The following is a 22,334-nucleotide window of genomic DNA, read 5'->3' as shown; positions in this document are numbered from 1 at the left end:
ACCATTTTGTTGCACTTAACATGTGGGAACCTCTGCGTAGACAATTCAATATCAGGGAAACAATTTGTTTTTCATTTGTTCATTTCATGAGAATGTGTTTCTTGTGGAATATTATGGTTGTACTAAAAATTGTAATAATCTTTTACTTATATGTATAAATATCTGATGGTTAACTCAAGTGTATAAAATCACCCTCATAACTGAGTCAGTGCAAATAATACTTTTGTTGCTGAAGTGGAAAATATCTATTTGGAGTGAATCATGTGGTATTTTCCCTCATCAAACAAAAAAAAATCCAAAATAGCACATTATTTTGAAAGTAATATTCCTTTCAATCCAACAAAAATTATATATTTCTGGCAGTACTAAGGAAATGAGGAACTAGATTTGTAAAACAAAAAGACAAAAATTTGTGCACATTTTGTCCTTTAGCCTTGTGAGAGGGGCCATCACCTGAGCTATCAAAGACCTAACATAATTTCACGGGAGGAAACCGTAACTCCTCCTTGAGTTTACCACTTCAGATTGCTCTTTATCCCGTGTTTATCTCCTTCCCTCCCAAATCAGAAAGCCAGAATAAGTAATTATATTCTTTAATAAGAACATTTACTTTCTGACAGAAGCAGCATGTTACATTTATGTACCCAGAAATCAGTGACATTTAATGAGTTGGAAAGTTATGGGAAATTATTGGTTATTCTAGGAAAGAAGAGTTTAGTGCAAGAATCAAAGAAGAGGAGATTGCCTTGTGGCACTGAAAGAAGAAATAGTTTTGACTGAAGAAAGTTATACAGTGTTTTGGAACAAAGCTTGTTTAATGTTTTCATTCATAACATGCCCCTAAGAATAGGGCTGTCTTAATGAAACACAGAATCTGTCCTCATGGAAAAGAACCTGTTTATTGAACAAAATCTGAGAATTAATGATGGTTTTCTATAAATACATCATTAAGTAAACTGTAAGGGAGAAGAGTTAGCAAGTGAAAGGATAGTGTAGACACAAAAATAAATGGATATACACTAGCTATAAACACTTTTGTGCTGGAAATTGGGAGGGGGCAGTTCTTACCATTGGAATAACTTTGGGAAGGTCAAGAGGTAACTTGGCTGGAAATAGAGGAAAGAAATGCATTGTTTTAAGGGGGAAGGTGTTTATTCGTGTTCTACTTGATATCAACAATGAACATTTGTTGGAACAAGGACTGGAACATGTGCTTATTTTTCAGGTAAATTTCCTAAACTCTGGGCTCAGAAAATTTGTTTTCAGGGTCACTGAACATGTAATGTATACAACAGAACTGCTTCAAACCATATGAATTGTGTAGTTCCAAACAATACAATTTTTTTAGAAAGTGTATTCCCAAGTGATAGTGACTTTCCCCAAACAGATGGGAAATACAGGTTAAATTCCCCTATCCTAAGTCAGTTTGCATCTCCTACTCCTTAGTGTGTTTGCATCATCATACAATTCTGAGATGTTTCCAGGTAGATCATCTTTTTGAAGACAGTGTAGATCCATTGTTTGAACAACAAAATAGCTAAATATTCATCAAGTGAATGAGCAGCAAAAGCTGCTCAAGCCACGCTGGCTAGGCCCTGAATTGGATATTTGATTTTAAAAGGCAGCTATCTCATCCTCCTTTCTGGCAGTTTTGTAAGTTTAGAACGGCTTTTATTTCCTCCTCCTCCCTGGCAAAATTGATTGGCAAGCTGAGCTCACATTCATGAATATTTCTGCTGTAATTGAACTCATACTTGACAGCCAATAAACTGTTTACTGAAAACTTAATTACCAATTTCTGTATTCCAAACCTAGGCTGATGATCATCAAAAATGTGACATTTCTTTGGCATTATAAAATTAGATTTCAGTCATTCCTAATGAAAAGTTGTTTGTGCTACACTTAGAGATATTTTATAAATTTTGATGTAGAAATGAAGGATAAATTAAAAGTTTAAATATAGCATTTAACTTACAAGGATGATTCTTAGATTCAAGATCAACTAAGAAGTTTTCATTGCCAACAATGCTGGTATTGACTTGAACGCTAAGTAGATGTTTCTTGTTTTCCATCTCTCAAGAGCATCACACTTATCTTGAAAGATCTAAAAATTATTTTTGCAGTTGAAAACTCCTGTTCAGTCTGCTTGTGTTCTTTTGCTCTCTTACAACTGCCTTGCTGTCTACTGTTATCTAATATTTTACTATAATACATGGTTTAGACATTTTTTTTTGTTGTAACAGCTAGTAACATTTTATGTATTTTATTCTTTTAGCTACACTGAAAGAACTCATATCCCAGACTATGGTGCGCTGGTCCCAGGAAGATCAGATTCAAGATCCAGAATTAGTTCGGATTATGTACACGCTCCTTCGTAGGCAATATGACAGCATTGGTGAGCTACTGCAAGCTCTGAGGAAAGCATACACTATTAGTGCTGTCTCTGTGAAGGATACCATTAATCTGCTCGCAGCACTGGGCCAGATTCGCTCACTTCTCAGTGTCAGGATGGGAAAAGAGGAGGAATTGCTAATGATTAATGGATTAGGGTATGGAATTAACATAATTTTATTTTTAAATTTGTGTAAAGCTTTTTGTTATATTAGTAAATCCTTTCATTTAGGTCCTGGATGAAAATTACTGCTGTACTAAAATGCAGATATGTACCAGAAATTTTCATTTTCACAGATATTTCCAAGACGGCTCCAATTGATCTCTCTAGCAGCATCAAATGTGTCAAAGTTTCTGTGAACTAAGGTATTTTCTCATCCAAAGAAAATGGACTCCTTTTACTATAGTTAAGCCTAATGCTTAAAGCTTCATCAAAGTACACGTTCTAGCAGTTCTGGAGAAAACAGATAACTTAAATCTTTATTGGTGTCAATACTACGTCTTTCCCAAACTTAAAGCTCACGTTATATTTCCTGCATGAGTGAATAAACTTGCTGGTGTCTTTTTAATTGGAAAGTTTGTGCAAGCAGTTAGGTAGAACCAGCGAAGTGTTGTGATCTGAAATATTTCAAACTGGTTAGTATTTATTATGTCACCATCAGTGGCAACTTAAAGTATTTGAACATGGAAGACTGCTTATTTTATCCTTTATAATATTGGAATTATAAGAAATTGCTTTTATGTAATGCCTGCTGATGTGAGAATACTTTTTCTGCGTCTTTGCTATGAAATTACCTCTGTTAAGCAGCGGTATTATGGTGCATGCCGGCATGTCTGTTACTCCTCTTATGTGAATAATTGCTGCATCAGGCCATTTAATGTTGGAAGGGAAAAAAATTCACAGAAAATTAATTACTTCAATTAAAATGGTGTATTTAAAAAGAAAGAAAATGAAAGTATGATTACCTGAGAACTGTATTTATTTGTCCTTCATCAAGAACGTTGAATGATTTCTCTCCTTTACAACAGTTGTAAGGAACTTCCATTATTCTTACTATTTCACTGTAAAGATTGTATTGTTTTTATAAAAATTGCAAGGACTAATCTCTTCAGTTGAATTGAGCAAGTCATGGCAACAACTCATTAGTTAGTATGTGACAGGATTACCTAATTTGTCCCTGTTGCTGAGTTTGTAAAGTTGCTGGGAATTCTAGAAGGGATAAAGGGTAAGTTTTGCCTAAACTCAGCGTGTGTGTAGCCCCCTTCCCAGAGGTGCTGTATTATGAGTCATTCTCCATTCCCAATCTTCTGTATTTCTTTAAAGCAGGCATGATGTCTGTTATTTGCCATTTGTTTTTAACAGGTTGACCTAAGATGTTAGAAATCCCTGGATTCCCTATCAAAACACACAAATTGTGTTCTGGATTGTGTAACCAATACAGCGAATTCTAGAACATGTTGAGACGATAGTGGGCAGAGTGAAAATGTTGAAATATTCTTATTTAAGGGGACTGTATGCCATTTTACATCTTCTGACAGATGGTCTTAATTTTGGAAATATTGATGAAACACATTTAACAGATAACCTTGAATATTAAGTCTATTTATTGTCTTCTACTTTGTCAACTGAGAAAATTAATTGAGGGATGTTACTGCAGAGGCAAGATTAGATTTAGTTTTCTTGATCCCCATTCTCTACTTCACAGAATATATTCTTTTCCACTTAGATCATCACAGAATATATTTTTTCTTTAAACAGAACAGATGGTAAGAGCAATTTAAAGATGAAGAAATGCCATTTCGAAATAATTTAAAAGTTTAGATTCTTATTACATAGTATTCATGAAAATTTGAGGAATGACAGCATATTGAAATATGAAGCATTTAGTTGTCAGGTGTTTTTGTATTATGCTGAAATCTAAGAATTTAAAATTATGTTACTACAGTGAATGCATATTTCTGAAATCTCTAATAATGTATCCTTCATTTACATTAAAATGGTGTTTCTTAAAAACACATTGTTGCGTTTTCTTCCATTTTAGGGATATAATGAACAACAAGGTGTTTTACCAGCATCCTAACTTAATGAGGGTCTTGGGCATGCATGAGACTGTTATGGATGTGATGGTGAATGTGCTTGGAGGAGATAAATCTCAGGTAATTTCACCGTAATTTTATTGTGTGTTTTGTATTTTGAACCTTTCAAAAAGTATACTAGGATGTTTAAGAAGAAGTATCTGAAGAAAAATCAATCTCCCTCATGTAAGATAGACTTTGCTTGTCCAGATTGAAATATTAATGTTAAAAATAGAACAGTTTTTATAGTACTAGAGGGAGAAGCCCAGCATTCTAGGATTTGATTTTTAAAAAGTGAGTGAGAGGTGGTAGGTGTTTCATTTGTCTTTTAATAGGACTTTAAATTTTTGTTCTTATTTTAAATTAAATATATACATTAGCTGCATTTATGGGAGGTGTAGCTCTGCTAGGAAAATATACCTCTTCACCTTAGATAAAGTGTTATTAGCAATAAACTATAATAAGAGAATAACACCAACTTAATTTTGAACACTCAAATTCAAATACTTGAATTGAGCAATAATTTTCTTGCAGTGTTGTATTTTCCCATTTCTTAGCGTTATGCTTGAATATATATGTGTTAGTTTAAAGGCAGAGTGGCATAAATTTTGAGAAGCCTAACTAGACATTTAGGCTACTGAAGAAAGTCAGAAGTGAAGCAGGCTTATCTTCTTTCTTCTCTTTGCTTATGCCTGATGTTTTTATCCTATTGTCTCCCTCCCAAAAAGAGGGGTCTCCTCTGGTCCCAATACTGCTTATCTTGTTTTCTTTTGCCTGGCCACTCATTCATCTTATGTATTTGGAATGATTTGCAGCCTGTTTTACTACCTTGAGCTTATCTTGTCTCGGCCTGGCAACTTTTCACCACTTGAATGCCTTCCATGTGCAGCTACACCTCTCTTTCTTTGCCTCTTTGGTCACAAAGCTCATATACTTCTGTAAAATACTTATACATTGTGTCTGGCTATACCATCACAGTGTTACAAAGTATTCACATACTGGTTTTAGTTACTCTGTTTTAATATGCTCACATTTGAGTTCAAGGCAAGCTACAGTTAATTGTAAGACTATTAATACTTTGCTAATTTATAGGTGTCACAACCCTCTGGTTTTGCTACAATGGGTACATATAGTCAAAGGTGACAAAAATAAAAAACAAAAAAAACCCAAAAAACCCAAAACCCAGAACAACAACAACCCCACGGTGCCTTCTAATTCTATTAAAAATGTTTTCATAGAAAATTTTAGTAACACAGATTGACAAAAATACTTTACAGAAATTACCATGATATCTTTCAAAGGGAATGCAGACCTAGAAAATTACTTGGTAACCTGGTGTTCCAGCATTTAATGTGTCTGGCCACCCAAAATGTCCTATTTTATGTCTCTGTCTTTAAGAAATGCATGGGGAGAGTTAGGTACCTCAGAAGGAATCCAAAACCTCACTTACTGAACTGGAGCTGGCATAGGAGTAGAAATCTTATGAAGAAGTATGGACAAGAAATAGGGTGTGTTTGGAATTTGATCTGTTCCAGACTCTGGTGCCTCATTTTCTCCTTAAGTGTGGAAACTTCCAGGTACTCATAATTCAGAACCTATAATTTTCTTATGAAGTCACAGGGCTACAGTCATGTTATGAAATAACACAGCAAGGGTTATTAACAAAGAGTTTTGGACACCATTAGCACAGATTTTAGGTATTGCAGTGGGGAGATTTCGCAGAACAAACCATTGGGCAGGGAACTGTACAGGCAGAGAGGTGTTGCTTTGGAGTTCCAAGCCTGAAGTGTCCTTCATAGGAACTGCAACCTTGCAGGGAGAGAAAGTACTGCTTTTAAAATTATTGTCATCTGCTGTCCTTTGATCTTCTGCTGACATGCTTAACTTCTAATCTGGCAGAGAAGTCTCATTTGAAAGTTTGTTGACCCTAGGTAGAACCACTAGGCTGTAATCTGGAAAAGGTACATGTTTGTGCATGCTGCAGATCTTTCACTCTGCCAGGTAAGGTATTCTGAATAAAAAGGAGTAGGGCCAGAAACAGTGAGCATGCCTTGGTCAGCTATGGTTTTATATATTCATTTGAAATTCTCTGTGGGTTTGTCCAGTGAGTCGCTTATATACAGTTCAAGTATAATGGTGGCATCAGGCACTAGAACACTGCTTTTCCCGCTCTCAGGCAAGTTCTTCACAGCTAGATTGTTCGTATGTTTGCTTTTGTTTTCTCTTTCCAGCTTCATGGACATTTCTTTCTGTTCAGTGTCATAGCTTCAAGAGATGGAATGAGCAACCATGCAGCGTAGTCTCTGGTTTAGGGATTGGGCATTTTCCTAGGTTATGGCAGCAGATGTTTTAAGCTAGATCTCCAGCTTCTTGGATTAGGTGATTTTATCATGAGGCTGTACTGAGACATGTAGTGAGAATGTTATAACTCACACTTCTCTGAAGGAGTGATCAGAAGGTAAAAACTTGTCAGTTCAAACTGAAGAAAATTTATGCCAGGCTTCTTTGCAGCTGTGCTATTAATAAATGAGTTAGAAACAGATGAGTAGATCTATGGAATATGGTGTGGCTGAAGGTATCTCAGTACCTTAGAAGTATTTTGCTAGTACTAGCTAACAAAACCCTGGAAAGATACTTCATTGTTGAAACATATATCTGAGAAAATACTTGGGCAAGCTTTCAGCATTTCCATCACAGTTAGGTTTTAGTGTGTATCTTAATGCCTAAAATAGTTATTTTAAAGGCTGTGTCTTTAGATCTTACAATTTTGGAATCTTAATTTCATGTTGGTTTCTGGTGTTGGTTGTTCAATCGTTTTCAGAGAATCTTGAGCAACACCCTTTTTGGCTCTCAGAATTGAATCATTTTACTTCAAAATTATTTCTTACTGATTGAAAGTTTTAGAATTCCATATTCATATGTATTCCTGTCAATAATGAGGAATTTTGAAAATGACAATTTTTAACAATATTGTTGCTATTGTAATTTTCTAAACAAAGTTGCGTCACACATTCTGTTAAAATCCCTGTAAATTTGGGGGGTGGAAGATTTGTTGAATCTTTTCATGAATGAATGAATGTTTTTCATTTATTTTCATCTGTCCTACATTTAAGAATAGAAATCATATATAATGCTGCTTGTACATAATAGCTCCTTCATGACTGAAATAGACAAATGAGGCACATGTATTAGCACAAAAACTGTGCCGAAGTAAAACTACAGTTAATCAAGTCTCTGGAAGTTAGGAAGTGCACCTGATGTCTTGAAAAGACAGTACATGTCATATAGCTCTTAATTACATAATCACTTTTTTTGCAAGATCGTTGTCTCATTAAGTGAAAAGGTTGCACTTCTCAGAAGTTGTATTGTAAAGAAGGCATCATTTATTAGACTGTTATAATAAAGTATGAGCAATATTATTTATAGTTGAAAGGTATGAAGTGAAGGAGGCAGGATATCATAGGAAGAAAAGAAACCCATGATATTGTGATTAAAATGCTCGGATATCACCTTGGATATTATAGAATTTATATATAATATATAGAATATATTCCTGCTTGTGCCTAAAGGGTGCTAGTCAGAATATTTAAAAAAGAATTCTCCTTGATGGTAATGAATTTTCTCATTAATTTTCTCAGTGTCCTTAGGACATAGATCTGCAACTGAACTTGACGCTTTTTTAAAAGTGCTATATAATGGTAAATTTACTAAATCAGATAGAAAAACCTTTAAACAAGCATAAAAAAATCTGTCCCATGATTTCTGATCTTGTTCTTTAAGCTTCTTTCAGTAACATGTGAGAACGGCATAACTTGTTCATCTCAGATGTTATGACTAATTGCAACTTGTGAAACATTCTTTCATGAGTGCTACTGATGAAATTATTTTCTTTTCAGAGGAGAAATCCTTGCACATAATGTGCAGCAAGTAAAGGGTTGGGGGGAGGGGGGGTGTTTCTGTTTTTAAAAGCATTGGATAGTTAATGTAATTTAATGTTTTGTTTTATCTTATCAGACCTATGCATTGAACAACATAGGAGTCTTGTAGAAATGTTTTATATGAAGTCTGTACATTCTTATTGTAATATGGAAAGATAAGCTAAGGTTCCTGAATATTCTTTATTCTGCTATGACCTCATATTGGGAGTTGAGCTTGTTATTGTAATGCTGCTAAGACAGAGTTTTTGTATAACTGCATTTGCTAGTCTGCAAATTGCTTTGATGAGAATTATTTCTCCATTTTTTCCCCTTATATGTCCCCTATAGTCCTCTGCAAAATGATTTTTCAACATTTTAAACCTAATGGCCTAATGAATACAAAAGTTAAAAGGAAACACAGGTCCTTTCTTAAGTTAGAAGCAAAGCAACTGTCAGCTGCTTATCACCTTGGTAACTTCACTGTACTTTCCTTGTTAGGAGTGAGGGAAGAAGAATTGGAACAGATTGGTAATTAACATATTTCACTGCTTTGTCAACTTTCTTCTTCAGCAGATCGTTTTTCCTCAGATGGTGGCAAGTTGTTGTCGATTCCTGTGCTACTTCTGTCGAATTAGTCGTCAAAACCAAAAGGCCATGTTTGAGCATCTTAGTTACTTACTGGAAAACAGCAGCGTTGGACTGGGTACGTCATGTAGCTGTAACAGCTAAAAGCAAGACCAGGAAGAACTGTGATATCACAAGACTAGTATCTAATTTGTATAGCAAGTTGAAGCATGTGATGAAGCCTCTCTGAAGCTTAAACCATTTTGTGGTTTCATCTCTCTTTTTTTTTTCCTCCATTTTCCTTTCGTCCTTATATAGAAACAGAATAGTCTAAATCTGTGTTTTTAAATACCTTGAAAAAAATAGGATTAAATCCATAGTTTGGCATTTTTTCCATTCAAAATAGTTGTGACTGGAAATCTAAGATTAAATTAACCCTTTATGGTGCTTGCCTGTTTCATCTGGTTTCATTTCCCTGCCCTCTAACATTTAGACAACTGATGTAAATTTCATATTTTTCCTTTGGAACACTGAATGTATGTTTTTTAATGTGTGTGCATTAGATTTTGTTACACAAGGAAAATTGTCTTGGCTAGATAGATGACTATATTAATAAGGTATAACAAGGCAAGATAGCGTGTGGTATCGCAGTGCTTTAACTGTTCATGGTGACCATTTTGATGCCTGCATTTGCCCATATTGCATACAGAAAATGGGATAAGACTAAAAGAAAGAAAACATGCATACTGAAGCTTGAAAATGTCTTTTAGCTGAACATAGGCATATTTTAAAATCTTGAATTGATAGGATTGTGCAGAATTACATAGTTAACGTTGCTCTGCTAAAGAAATAGTATAATATTCCTCTGATTCGCTATGTTGTTAATACTGATTTCTTCATCTGCATTTAAAACCAGTGTGGTTGAGTATGTTTATAGATATGGATGTCAAGTCAGAAAAAAATTTCAGCATTTATATTAATATTATTCAAAACAATTAACCATGTTCTTGATTGAAGAACAGCCATACAATATACTATTAATATGTTTATGTTCTAGATTCCATTCCTCCACTGCATGACTGTGATTACCACAAACTGAATTTAATTATTGTATATTAACTTTGCTCTGCAGCGTTTCCTTCAATGAGAGGTTCAACACCACTAGATGTTGCAGCAGCCTCTGTAATGGACAACAATGAGCTTGCACTAGCATTGGAGGAGCCAGATCTCGATAAGGTAAGTGATCACTCTGACCTATTTACCTATTTATTAAATAGTGTATTTGTGCTAGAAGGGAAAAGGGCAAGTTTGATCATAGTATTTTTTGGAGATGATCTCCTCAGAAACACTTGCTCTAGGTATGTGCTGTCTCAAGGTAACATTGACTGAGCAGTATTTTCCCTGATTTTGCTTCACGCTTAGTGGGAATCACAACAAAAGAGACTTATTTCTATCTTTTGCATCCTTTCATAATTTTTATCAGGTAGAAAGGATGACAAGAAAAAAGGTGTGAAACAGGAGAAAGGCATATCAAGAGACATGGTTTGGGGAGGAGCAAATTTGAGAATGAAGAGGAGAATGTGAAGAAAGGAAGCAGGTCTTTTGACTTAAATAAATTGTAGAGGTTGATGGGGATGGAGGTAAAAGCTAAGAGAATGGAAGGGCAGGTATTTGAAGAAGGGAAGTTGGAACAGGATATTAAGGGTAGTTGCAGTAGGAAACTGAATCCAGGACTCAGGTCATTGGCAATGGTTAGGAATAAAGGGAAATGTGAGGAGAGGCAGGATGAACTAGAACTGGTGGGTAAAAGGATACAAAAAATGGCATGAAAGTTCTTTGTATATCCAGGAAGAAAAACAGATTAAGAGATGGAAGATGGGTGCACAGTCAGAAGAGGAGGAAAGCAGGGAAAGGAAGTGGTATGTGCTAGCACAGCATTGGGGAACAGAAACCAGAAGGCAGTTTTTAATATAAATGGAGGAGAACAGTTACGCACCTAAAGGACAGCTTAGCACAGGGAAAACCTTTGTGCAGTATGGGAGAATCCTGTGATGAGAGTAGAACCTATTGTGGGGGTGTTTGTGATCAGCATATGCGGGAGAGGAAAAGTTGGGAAATGGAAATAAATGGGCATATGATGGGGATAGCTAGGAGAAGACAGAGACAAGAACATGAATGGGAAGGGTGCGAGAAAGCACAGGAATATACTAATTAGATAAAGGTAGCGTTGAGAACAATTATCAATTCTGTATCACTTGAAAAATTGCTGAGAGTGCACTCTGTCCTGTCACTAATAAAGATATTAAACAGTATTGGCCCCAGTAGCGACCCTTGGGATACACCACTAGTGACTGGAACACCACCAGCGACTGTCTCCTATTTTCGTGGAAAGTGTTGTAGGGCAAGTCACTTAAACTGAATTTCACTGTTGACCATTAACTGCATGTTCCTCATTTACTGATTGCTTACCTTGGAATACCTGGCACCGTACAAGCGCTGAATGTTCAAACAGTAACAGATATCAGCTGCAACATACAGAGTATTTTATGCTGAAAAATCAGGCTGTATGTGTCTCAGACTGGGCTTCCCAAATTCATCAGTCGTTTTAGCTGTAAGAATGGTAATGTATTGGCTGTGATATATTAACTTTGGTGAGTCAATAACTTTATCTAGTGAAGTATGCAGATGTTATTCAGTAAATAAATCTATACACTAAATAACAAGAAAACATCAAATACTGTATAGCTATCAGTTCGATGAATGTGGCATATATACCCTACTCACAGAATGATACACCATTTCTGTGTGACTAAAGTTTGTACCATAAAGCCTGTGTTCAAAGCAAATAAGTTACACATAGACAACTTAACTTTTGAACTTTTGCCATTGCAAATTTGATCTCTTTTTACTCCAAATGTGTGGAAGGTAGAAGATTGCACAAGAAAAGTATCCCACAGCCTGATGACATACTGTAGTAAACTGAATAGATTAAAATTACGGGGTTTGGTGGTAGCATTATAAAATCTGAAAAGAGATGGGAGAAGAGATTTATTCTACTAGTTTTCTCACATTCTATACGAGCTGCACCGCTAGACTCCTACAAGTGTGTATTCACTCATATCTTCTGAATGAATACTAGAAAACTATTGAGTCCTGTTAGGAATTGCATAATTTTTCCACCGAGTGCACTGAGTAACTTCCTTACTGCATACTGTAATAACCAAATTTTTCACATCAGCTCATTTTTCCTCTGTTGCAGCCTTTTGGAGGCAACTTGTATACTGTATCAGCAGAGGTATAATTCTTCTTCCTGAATTCATAACTAGTTTCTCTCTTAGGGCATTAGATAATGACTAAATATGATCTCATGGATGGTGGAATTGCTACAGGGCACTTCAACAAAATAATGTATCTCCCTTTTCCAAATAGAAAACCCTATCTCCCTTTTGCCCCCATTTTTGGCTTCCTTCCATTGTAAGAAATGATAATTTGCATCTCTTTTTACAGGTTCAGGAAAGGTTCTTGATGTTCATTACCTATTTCAAAATATATTTAAGTACTATAATCATGTTCATATGTTGTGTATTTTAAATAAAAACAAAAATCACGTTTGTGCAGCTATCTGCAAATTTCCTTTTAAATGATTGAGAAATCATTTTGTATGTATTTCAGAAATTCAGTTTACTATAACTAATTAAATTTGTCATCATTTCTCAAAGATTTCTCTTAGTTAAAGATATTCCTCTTGATAAGAAATGCTGTGTTAGGAATTTACATATTACCAAAATTTTTAATCTTTCTGGTTTCAGGCTCTTAAAACTGTTCACTGGTATTTATCAGTCTTCTGAAAAATGTAGTTGTTTGCCTATCTATTAAAATTGGAATTACAGTAAATAAACTTTTGATGTAATATTTATTTTGCTGTTGTAACAAATTAGCCATACGTGGTTATTGAAGTGATTTTTGAAGTTGTTAAATAGTATTTTAACTGTTGTTTATATACTGTAAAAAAAAATCTGAATTCCACAATATTTTATTCTACTTTTCACATTCCACATTTGTTCATGTTTTTGTATTGTTGTGTCATCATATATTTAGGTAACTTCAGAAATAAGAGTGCTTGTCTTTTTCATCATCATCATCAAAAGCAAGAACTAGAAACTAAGACTGATGTAATAATGAGCTATGTTGGTAGTTTCTCAGGTGAAATGCCTAGTATATAAAAACCTTGTTATTAAAAAAAAGACTATGTTCATTTTTTTTCATACTTATTTTTAGAAATTTATTTCTAAACACATGAATAAATGACTGCTTCTGTATTGTAGGTTGTTACCTACCTGGCGGGTTGTGGCCTGCAGAGTTGTCCAGTATTGCTGGCTAAAGGATATCCAGACATTGGATGGAATCCAATAGAGGGTGAACGTTACCTGTCATTCTTAAGATTTGCAGTTTTTGTTAACAGTAAGTGTAATTTCTTGGCATCCAAATTCCATCAAAATGTTTCCTTAAAATTACTTTTCTAATCATAAAAATGTGCTAATGAATGAACAGAGGTTAATGCATACTGTTCTTATTACAAATACAAGATTATTGGTATATGTTGCTTATTGTAATTTTTTGAATCTTCATAGTTAGTTGCATTTTTTCCTTACTCTTTTTGCAACTTGCATAATTTAATAGAGTAACCTGTTAAGGTAGCAAATGATGTTAGGAACTCTTTCAGTAAGTAAACTGTGATATTTACATATACCACATATGCTGGTTATAAACATAACCAGTGAGCACTGATTTTAAACCTTTCTTGGCCACTATACAACGGGGAGATTTAGACGTTTGTAATTAAACCATCTTGCATTTCAAAAAGCAAATTTCCAATAGGTCACATGTTTGCATAGTTCTGAGGAATCAGTGTTTGTAAAGTACCCTGACTGTGTACCTTAAATCTGATGTCTTAAACAAAGAAAAAAACTTCTCCTTTGATAACTATCTTATACTTGCTTCTGTGGGCAATTTCTTTTCAAATTTATGAAACAAATATGCTAAAATCAGATTTAGATTATCTGAATGCCACTAAACAAAAAGCATCCTCCAGTTTATGTGGATTTTTTTAATCAAACTAGTAATTTAGATTAGAGATTAGATGAGACCAAAAGATTTGTCTCTTCACCACCTATCTGGTCTGCCAATGTGGAAAGTGTTTTAAAGGACAGCTAGGGACAACCAGAAGGGAAATAATTTTAAACAGTCTAATTTTTAGATTTTGGCTGTTCTATTCGCATACTATTGGTCTGAAATTAGCAAATAATACCTGAAACAGAAACAATAAACATATTTACTGTTCAGTTCAGTAAACATACCTGAAGTATGTTCATTAGTTGATAAGCCTGTAGCTATTGAGAGAGCTGCTAAACTAACTTAACAAACTGCTATGATATAAGAAATGTAGAACAAGTAGTCATTGAGTTAATAAAGTGTGTGGTTTTCATTGTTGATTTTATAAATAAATGTTAACAGTACTCTGTATAACTAGATGAAGATAACTTTGATCTTATTTGTGATAGTTTATTTTGTATTAAGAGTAAACTTTGCAGGATGGACTGCTAGTCAGTAGAATTAAGTTTTCGTTTCAAGTGTTTCAGCTGCTTTTTTTCTGAAAAACAGTTATGGTTGGTGTTTTGAGCCTTCTCATTATGACAATTTTGGAAACAGCACTTTTGAAAATCAGATTACTAATTTCTCTGTGTTATCTGCTTGAGAGGACAATTACAAATATAAATTAGTAAAATATTTGGGTTGTTGAGATAAAAGCAACAAACACACACTTGTAAACACATGAATGAATTTTGATTCTGGCCAATGAATTCTTGGAATAAGCAAAACTTTCTCCAATCAAAATTCTTCATTAACTTGGCCTGTGAGGTAAATCAGAGCAGGCTGCAAGATATTAAAGCTATTTTCAGCAGTTTGGTATCCCAACAGAAGGGGTATGGAAAAGAAATATATATACAGAGAAGGTCAGAATAAGATTCTAGTGGTGAAATGCAGTGTACAAGAAATTGTAAATTGAAAATGTAGACTAATTAATTCTTGATAAACTTTTATTGGCTTCTGTAGAGCAACATTAAAGATTAATTTGACTACCTGCAAGGGGCTTTTGTTGATATGTGCTTCCTTTTACTCTAAATCGCACTCCTCACAAAGCTATCACTGGTGTGTCGAAAACTGCCTGAATTAAGATAAATTTTTAACATTTAGATCTAAACTGTATTGGAAATGAGCCACTCAAAACAATATTGGTAGTGCTTTTATTAAACTAAAAATTAATTACATTTTATAATATTATTTGTATTTGCTATTTGATTCTGTCATATGGATTCAAACAGACCCTTATAATTTTTAAGGTGGTTTTGTATTTCTCTTCTCAAAAAACACACGAAACATGCAAGGATTCAGGAGCATCTGGTAACTGTAGCTGAATGTTGTGCATGTTTTGATGATCATTTGTATATCTATAGAGAGGTATGTAGTGAATTTTTTTGAGATTAGATTTTACTTAGTTCATTATTTTAAAAATCTTCCCTTAGAAGTTTTTAACCACATGAAACTAAAGTTGTTGACTTTAAGATTTAAAATCCTGCTTTTTCCCTGTAGTATGAAAACAAGGTGAGTGGAAAGGAGAAAGAAAGAAAGAAAGAAAGAAAGAAAGAAAAAAAAAGACAGAATCAGAGCAAAGTCAGTAATTAGGGTATAGAATCATAGAATCACAGAATCATTTAGGTTGGAAAAGACCCTTAAGATCGAGTCCAACTATAAATCTACCCCTGCCAAGTCCACCACTATCTACAGTCTTTTAAATACCTTCAGGGATGGTGATTCAACCACTTCCCTGGGCAGCCTGTTCCAGTGCTTGACAACCCTTTCAATGAAGAAATTTTACCTAATATCCAATCTAAACATCCCCTGGTGCAACCTGAGGCTGTTTCCTCTCATCTTATGTTCCATATCAAGATCATACTGGTGTTTTAAGTGGGAAAAATACAAGACTGACATGTTTAAAGTGTTTAGCTGCTCCTTCTAGAGCCAGTCAGTCCCAGTTATCTCACCTACCGCTGCCTTCCATTGATTCTGACTCCTGGGAGCACCACTGCTGCTCTCAGCTAAACGAGAGTTTCTAATCCTACTTTTTTGGTGGCTGCTAAAGCTGCAACATTCAGTTTAATATAAAATTATTTATGTTTCTGTACTGGTTTAGTATTGTAGCTTGCATATAAAATATAGATACTGATGATCCAAGCTACTGACATCACAAGTTCAGTGGCTGTGAACTGTTTCTTTTCCTGTAATTTGTTTTCTTCCTACATGTCCCATTAATTTCATATCCTCCTACAGATTATCAGTATTCTTATAAGGTAGCCACTGTGAATTTCTAAACAGTTGCATTTAACCATAAGCTGAGCTTTTGACCCAATTATTATTCCTATCATGCTTCCACGTGCCACTAACTGCAGTCCATGAAGCAGTTAGTTACATACAAAGAGTTCATTTATGTGAAGGTTCCTTTTCCTAATGACTTTTATTCAGCAAGCATCTAGATCACAACCTGTCTGCCTGTACGGAATTTATACAAGAGTTAAACCCACTCTTTTCCCTTTTCAAATATACATACATTTTTCCACAAAAAGCCATTATAAATGGGATTGTTTCAGGCAAGCCATGACCTTTAGAACTGAATTTAATGTGAATTTTGTATATAGAAAAGATGAAGTATTCAATTTCAGGCTTTAAATCACAAGCAGAAAACTTAACGAATATTTAAATATGCAGTGGAAAGAATCAGGAGATTTTACTCTAGGTATATTTAACATAAAATACAATTTGTTATTCTTTAGTCATACTGAGAAGATTAAACTCTGAGATGAGTTTTGCTCTGATGAAGTACTAAGGACATAATGTTAAGCAACATTCTTTGCTTCAGTTGGCCCATTAAAAATCAAATAACTCTCACGCCCATTAGTAGGTCTGGATGGGATGGAGTTAACTTTCTTCATAGCAACCTGTATAGTGCTGTGCTTTTCATTTATGGCTAAAACAGTGTTGATAACATACCAATATTTTGACTATGGCTGAGCAGTTCTTGTGCAGCACTTTCTCATTTTTTTTCCCACTCTGCCCCTTCCCCTCCTTCCCCAGCCCCAGTGAGTAGGTTCAGGGTGGGCAAGAGGTTAGGAGGGGACACAGCTGGGACAGCTGACCCAGACTGGCCAAAGGGATACTCCATACCATGACGTTGTGCTCAGCAATAAAAGTTCAGGGAAAGGAGGAGGAAGAGGGGGACGTTCGTGGTTATGGCACTTGTCTTCCCAAACAACCATCACGCGTGCTGAGGCCCTGCTTTCTAGGAACTGGCTAAACATCTGCCTGGGAAGCAGTTAATGAATTTGTCTTTTTGCTTTACTTGCATGCATAGCTTTTGCTTTCTCTACTAGACAGTCATTATCTTGATCCATGAGTCATCACACCTTCCTTCTATTTTCTCACTGTCCCACAGGAGAGGGGGGAGAGTGAGAGGCTGGGGGGGTTGGCTGCAGTCAAAACTTCCTTCCTGCCCTCCCCAATAGCAGATATCTTGCCTCTTGGGACTATTAGCCTTTATACCAGAGAAAGTAGTCTTTGCCATAAAAAGCAAATTAACCTTCTAAAGTGAACCTTTCTAGCTTGAGTGTAGTAAAACTTTGTAAGGCAAGTCTACACTGTCACTTTTAAACCTCGATATATTTTTGATAAAGAACATCCAATGCTGCCAGTGTGATACATTTTTGTTTTCAAAAATAAGATGAGGATTTGTTTTATATTTTGTAGAATTTAGGGGAAAATGTGGTTGTCTTCTGACTTCAGGACAAAGTCTGTATAGTGCTTTTTGGTCCTCAGGTGAAAGTGTTGAGGAAAATGCAAGTGTTGTTGTCAAGCTCCTTATTCGACGGCCAGAGTGCTTCGGACCAGACCTAAGGGGAGAAGGAGGAAATGGTTTGCTGGCAGCTATGCAGGAAGCTATCAGGATCTCAGAGAATCCTACACGTGACCTTCCCTCCCAGGCATATAAAAGAGAAGGGTAAGTAGATGTGAATGTTTTTTTGGCAAATGATGATTTAATAGCTGGTTTAATCATGCTTGCGATTTGTGGATAACAGGCCCTGTTGTGTAAGGCATTATACAAACATAGAGCATTAGAGATTCGCACCCACAAGCAGTTGTCATATAGAATTCATAAAGCATGAGCTAGATAAAAGTGGAATAAGAGTTACAGAAGAGAAGAATCCTGAAGGACAAAGCAATGGAGAAGGCTCTTGTGGAATGAAGCTAAAGTAAAGTGAAAGAGGAAGATAGAATGCTCATGTGAAGTCAGTTATTACTGTTCAATTGCATGCTTACTCTAGAGATAAAACCCCTGTAATCCGGAGCCAGAGGAAATTAGTATATCTGATTAATAGTCTCTGGATCATGGATCTAGCTCCAGAGAGGAGCTATAAACTTACATTAGCAAAAATGCTCACTGGTATTGTTTACCTTTTAGTGATGATGATGCTGAGGAGGACATTGTGCACATGGGCAATGCAATCATGTCATTTTACTCAGCTCTCATAGATTTACTTGGACGCTGTGCACCAGAAATGCATGTAAGTTCATTTTGTCACTTGCTCAGAAAATATAGGAGGTTTGTAAACAGAACTGTACATGTCTAACTAAACTGTTCTCTATGCAAAGACTTCTTCCCTTCAGAAGGTGGACTTTATTGCATTTCTCACTGTATCTAGACAGATGTATTCCCTGCAAGCTCTTTATAAAGAATCATGGTCTTTTGATTCCTTATGCTTTTTTATTTATCTAAAAATTTGAGAATTTTTATATGACTATGGAATCAAAGCAAAGGTGAACTACTAGTGTTGCACATTTATACTACCAATGAAATTTCTGAAACTGCCCCTTTACTGTTCTCTAGAAAGCCATAAAAATAATTTTCATAAGAAGGTGATACAGAGCTGCTTTTGTGTGCACTGATGAAATATGGTATCTACACCACATGAATACATGGCAAAATATGTAAAATAACTGTTTTGACTGTAATGCCTGTAACAGCCACATGCAAGACTTGGTTTTAGTTAGACTGACTTTTGCTTGTCAGGATTTAAAATTCTTTAGTAGCATAAATCCAGCTGGAAAAATGATATGTATCTCAGTACAACAAGAAGCAAGAAATTTGGCTTGTAGCCTCCCTGCTTACTATTACCAAAGCTATTAACTTTGTTAGCTGTAAAGCTGTATGTAGCTGTCTGTTGCCAGAAATAGTAGTTTCATGTTAAGAAAATTACTGGAAGAGATTTTCAGAGACACAGGTTGTGAATACCTAATTTCTGCTAGAAGTTGAAATTAATTGGTCACTTCATTGCTGTTCATGCCTTTTGAAATTTTTACTCTATAGAAATAATAGGAAAATGAGTAGATACATCAGACAGGTTTGCATCTGTTCATAGTATAAAGAGGCAAGCTCAAAACTTGGCACTGTAGGTTCTGTAAGTAACATGAGTCTTTCAGAAATTTTCAGGTTCATTGCTTTATCTGATTGGCTTAGGAATCTTATCCATGTGGGGGTTTTTTGTGTTATTGGGAATTTATAATATTGTGAAATTATTGATATGATATCAAAATTAGGACAGATTCAAAAGTAGGATCAGCTGAAAATCAGCAACTCCATTAGAGTGCTGGGGTAAATTGAACTTCTGTGCATCTTTTTCCAGTGTCTCCAGAAAAAAATCATATTAATATCAGTATTTTGAGGAAATTTTTCTTATGTCCCTCAGTACTAAATTTCTTAATTGATAAACTTTTTTCTAACAGCTTATTCAAAGTGGAAAAGGGGAAGCTATTCGAATCAGGTCAATCCTTCGATCTCTAGTGCCAACTGAAGATTTGGTTGGGATTATAAGTATACCACTAAAGCTGTCAACAGTTAACAAAGGTAACTTCATTACTTTTGCTAGACCAGTTCATCTTTTCATAAAAATCTTTTGGCACATAAGCCTTCAGTTTTGTTAGAGTTGAGTACAGGCAGAGAACTGTTCTTCAGATTTGAATTAGATATGTATCAATTAGAGCTGCTCCAGTAGAACAGATACTTACTCCTGTGGAGCAGAGAATGTAAGAACATAAGAAATACTTTACAGGATCACACTAATGGGCCATCCACCCCAGTACTTTGTCTCCAGCAGTGGCTGTAGAGATGCTATCTCTGTAGATAGAATGTTTAAGCTTGGACTCAGTCCCTTTGTACTTCCACATCATCCAGTCATTTGCTTAGAAAGATTAGAGCGTACCTCCCTGCCCATTAATATCTGTTTCTGGACCTGGTGTCCAAGAACGTATCTAATCCCTTTGGAACAATGTCTGTACCCACAAACCCCTGTGGCAATAAGTTCCAGAACTTCACTATTTGCTACATAAAGAAGCATTTTAAGCATCTCTTTTTTAAAAAAAAAAACTTATACTCTACTAATTTTAATTAACACCCTTGAATTGCAGTATTTTGGGATTTGGTGTATAGCAGTTCTTCATTCACCTTGTCAGCTACATTAATCATTCTCTAAATCTCAGTTATATCCTCAGTCCTCATTTTGCCAAATTGAAGAATCTCAACTTAGTTTCTTATCATAAGATAACTGCTCCATTGCCTGAATCATTTTAGTTGCCCTTTTGTGTACCTTCACCATCTCTATTCTGCAGTTCTGAAATATGGAAAACAGCTGTGGGATGTACAAAAGACATGAGCAGGTTGTACTGATAATGTGGGCACACAATTGTTTGGTTTATGTATTAATTTTCTATTTTATGTAACAGCAAAATGATGCCCTCTCTCATATTCTGAATACCCCTTTCTGATGGTGCCCAATATCTTGTTAACTTATTTGGTCGCTGCTATACATTGAGCTGATGGTTTCACAGAATTTCAGTGATGACCTCAGGATCTCTTTGTAATGTCAGTTCCAAGCTCAGCATCATGTAGGCATGTCTTTTTTTTCTGCAGATGCATTAGCTTAGAGTTGTCTGCATTGAAGTGCAGCTGTCTCTACTTTGCCCACTCGGTTTTGTTAATGATTTAACCATACAGAAGAATTCAGTGTTGTATACAGACTTTTAGGCTCCTTTGCTTCCTTCTCCAGGTCACTGATGACTCAGTATAGAGTTTGTCCTTGCTTGATTAAAATGTTGTACAAGCACATTGCATTTTAATTGCCTTTCCTGTTTCTTGGAACTGTGCTTTTTATTTCTTCCCTGGCCTTTTCAGAGGAAGTGAAAATCAGGCACAATCTTTTTGGGATTGTCCTGATCTGAAGAATGTGCTCCTCCACACCATTGTCTTTTCCCTAAATTCTAGGTATAATGTTCTACTCTGACTTCTAATGTTTAGTCCTAGAAGCCTGTTTTCTTTTTTATTAAGGTGCAGGCTATTTCTGTACTTGTTCATCTTGTCCCAAAAGAATTCCCCCTTTTATAATCAATCTAACTAAATCCCTCTTCTCTACACCACTATCTCACCCGTCCTTTCAGACTCGAGATCTCTGCCTGCCTCCCACAAGGTCCTCCCATAAGGTATAGACAATTTATCATGGAATCCTCTTACACATCATGAAGCCACCCAGTTTAGTGCCTAATACTGCAGTCTCCCACTTCCACTACCTGCTTCTTCATATCCTTGGAGATCTTGTCTACCATAGGAGAATCCTATGTGCAATGGGACATAGTGACATAGGGTGGAGGAGTGGTTCTTCTCTTCAGAGATTAGATCCTTCCTTCCCAGGTAGATATGGTCCTTCCTCAAGACTTATGTTCTCCTTAGTACCTCAAGGGTTGCCACTGTGGACTTGAGGCTATGCTGCTGTGTTGCTGTAGGACCTATCTGTTTCTGTTACTACTCTGATTCATCCATTCTCACCTCTGGGGAATGAGACTACTCTCTGAAGAGCCAAACATTGTGTACTGTGTGTACACATAGATAAACCTAAACCCAGGGCATGGCATGGACCTGCTGCTCTCTCTGCATCAAACTGTGTAGCTCCCTATCTGTACCTGCATCCCTACCTCTCATTGAGGTTGAAATTGATTTTTTGTCAGTGGAACTAACAGCCTTCTTAACACTACCTGTTAAAGGGAAGTCAGTGAAGACTCTTGAGTTTTCACCCTCTTCACTCTGGAACTCAAAAATAATTCAAAATTGGAGTTCAGAGTGCAGAGGTGCATTGATGATGGTGTTCTTGCTTGTTATGCGACTGTTGATTCTTTCCTAGAAGCGGTCAACATGGTTATCCAGGGTGGATTTATTTCCACAAAATAACT

At 35.7% G+C, this 22,334-nt stretch overlaps 1 protein-coding gene across 5 annotated transcripts in view; it reads left to right on the top strand.

Moving 5' to 3' along the window:
* Positions 1–22,334, top strand: part of RYR3 (ryanodine receptor 3) — a 285,143-nt gene that overhangs the window by 161,871 nt on the left and 100,938 nt on the right. For 3 of the 5 annotated variants that reach the window (XM_076344901.1, XM_076344900.1, XM_076344905.1), the window contains exons 39-46: positions 2,276–2,549; positions 4,434–4,548; positions 8,955–9,087; positions 10,081–10,184; positions 13,274–13,409; positions 17,877–18,057; positions 18,520–18,622; positions 19,842–19,962. In XM_076344901.1, coding sequence (XP_076201016.1) covers positions 2,276–2,549; positions 4,434–4,548; positions 8,955–9,087; positions 10,081–10,184; positions 13,274–13,409; positions 17,877–18,057; positions 18,520–18,622; positions 19,842–19,962 — 1,167 coding nt within the window. The remainder of the gene's footprint in view (positions 1–2,275; positions 2,550–4,433; positions 4,549–8,954; positions 9,088–10,080; positions 10,185–13,273; positions 13,410–17,876; positions 18,058–18,519; positions 18,623–19,841; positions 19,963–22,334) is intronic. The other 2 variants (XM_076344904.1, XM_076344903.1) reach the window with 1 other exon arrangement.

This window comes from Aptenodytes patagonicus, chromosome 7 (assembly GCF_965638725.1).
Source record: "Aptenodytes patagonicus chromosome 7, bAptPat1.pri.cur, whole genome shotgun sequence".
Taxonomy (NCBI): domain Eukaryota; kingdom Metazoa; phylum Chordata; class Aves; order Sphenisciformes; family Spheniscidae; genus Aptenodytes; species Aptenodytes patagonicus.
Note: the sequence above shows the minus strand (reverse complement) of the source record. Positions and strands in the feature narration are given on the sequence as shown.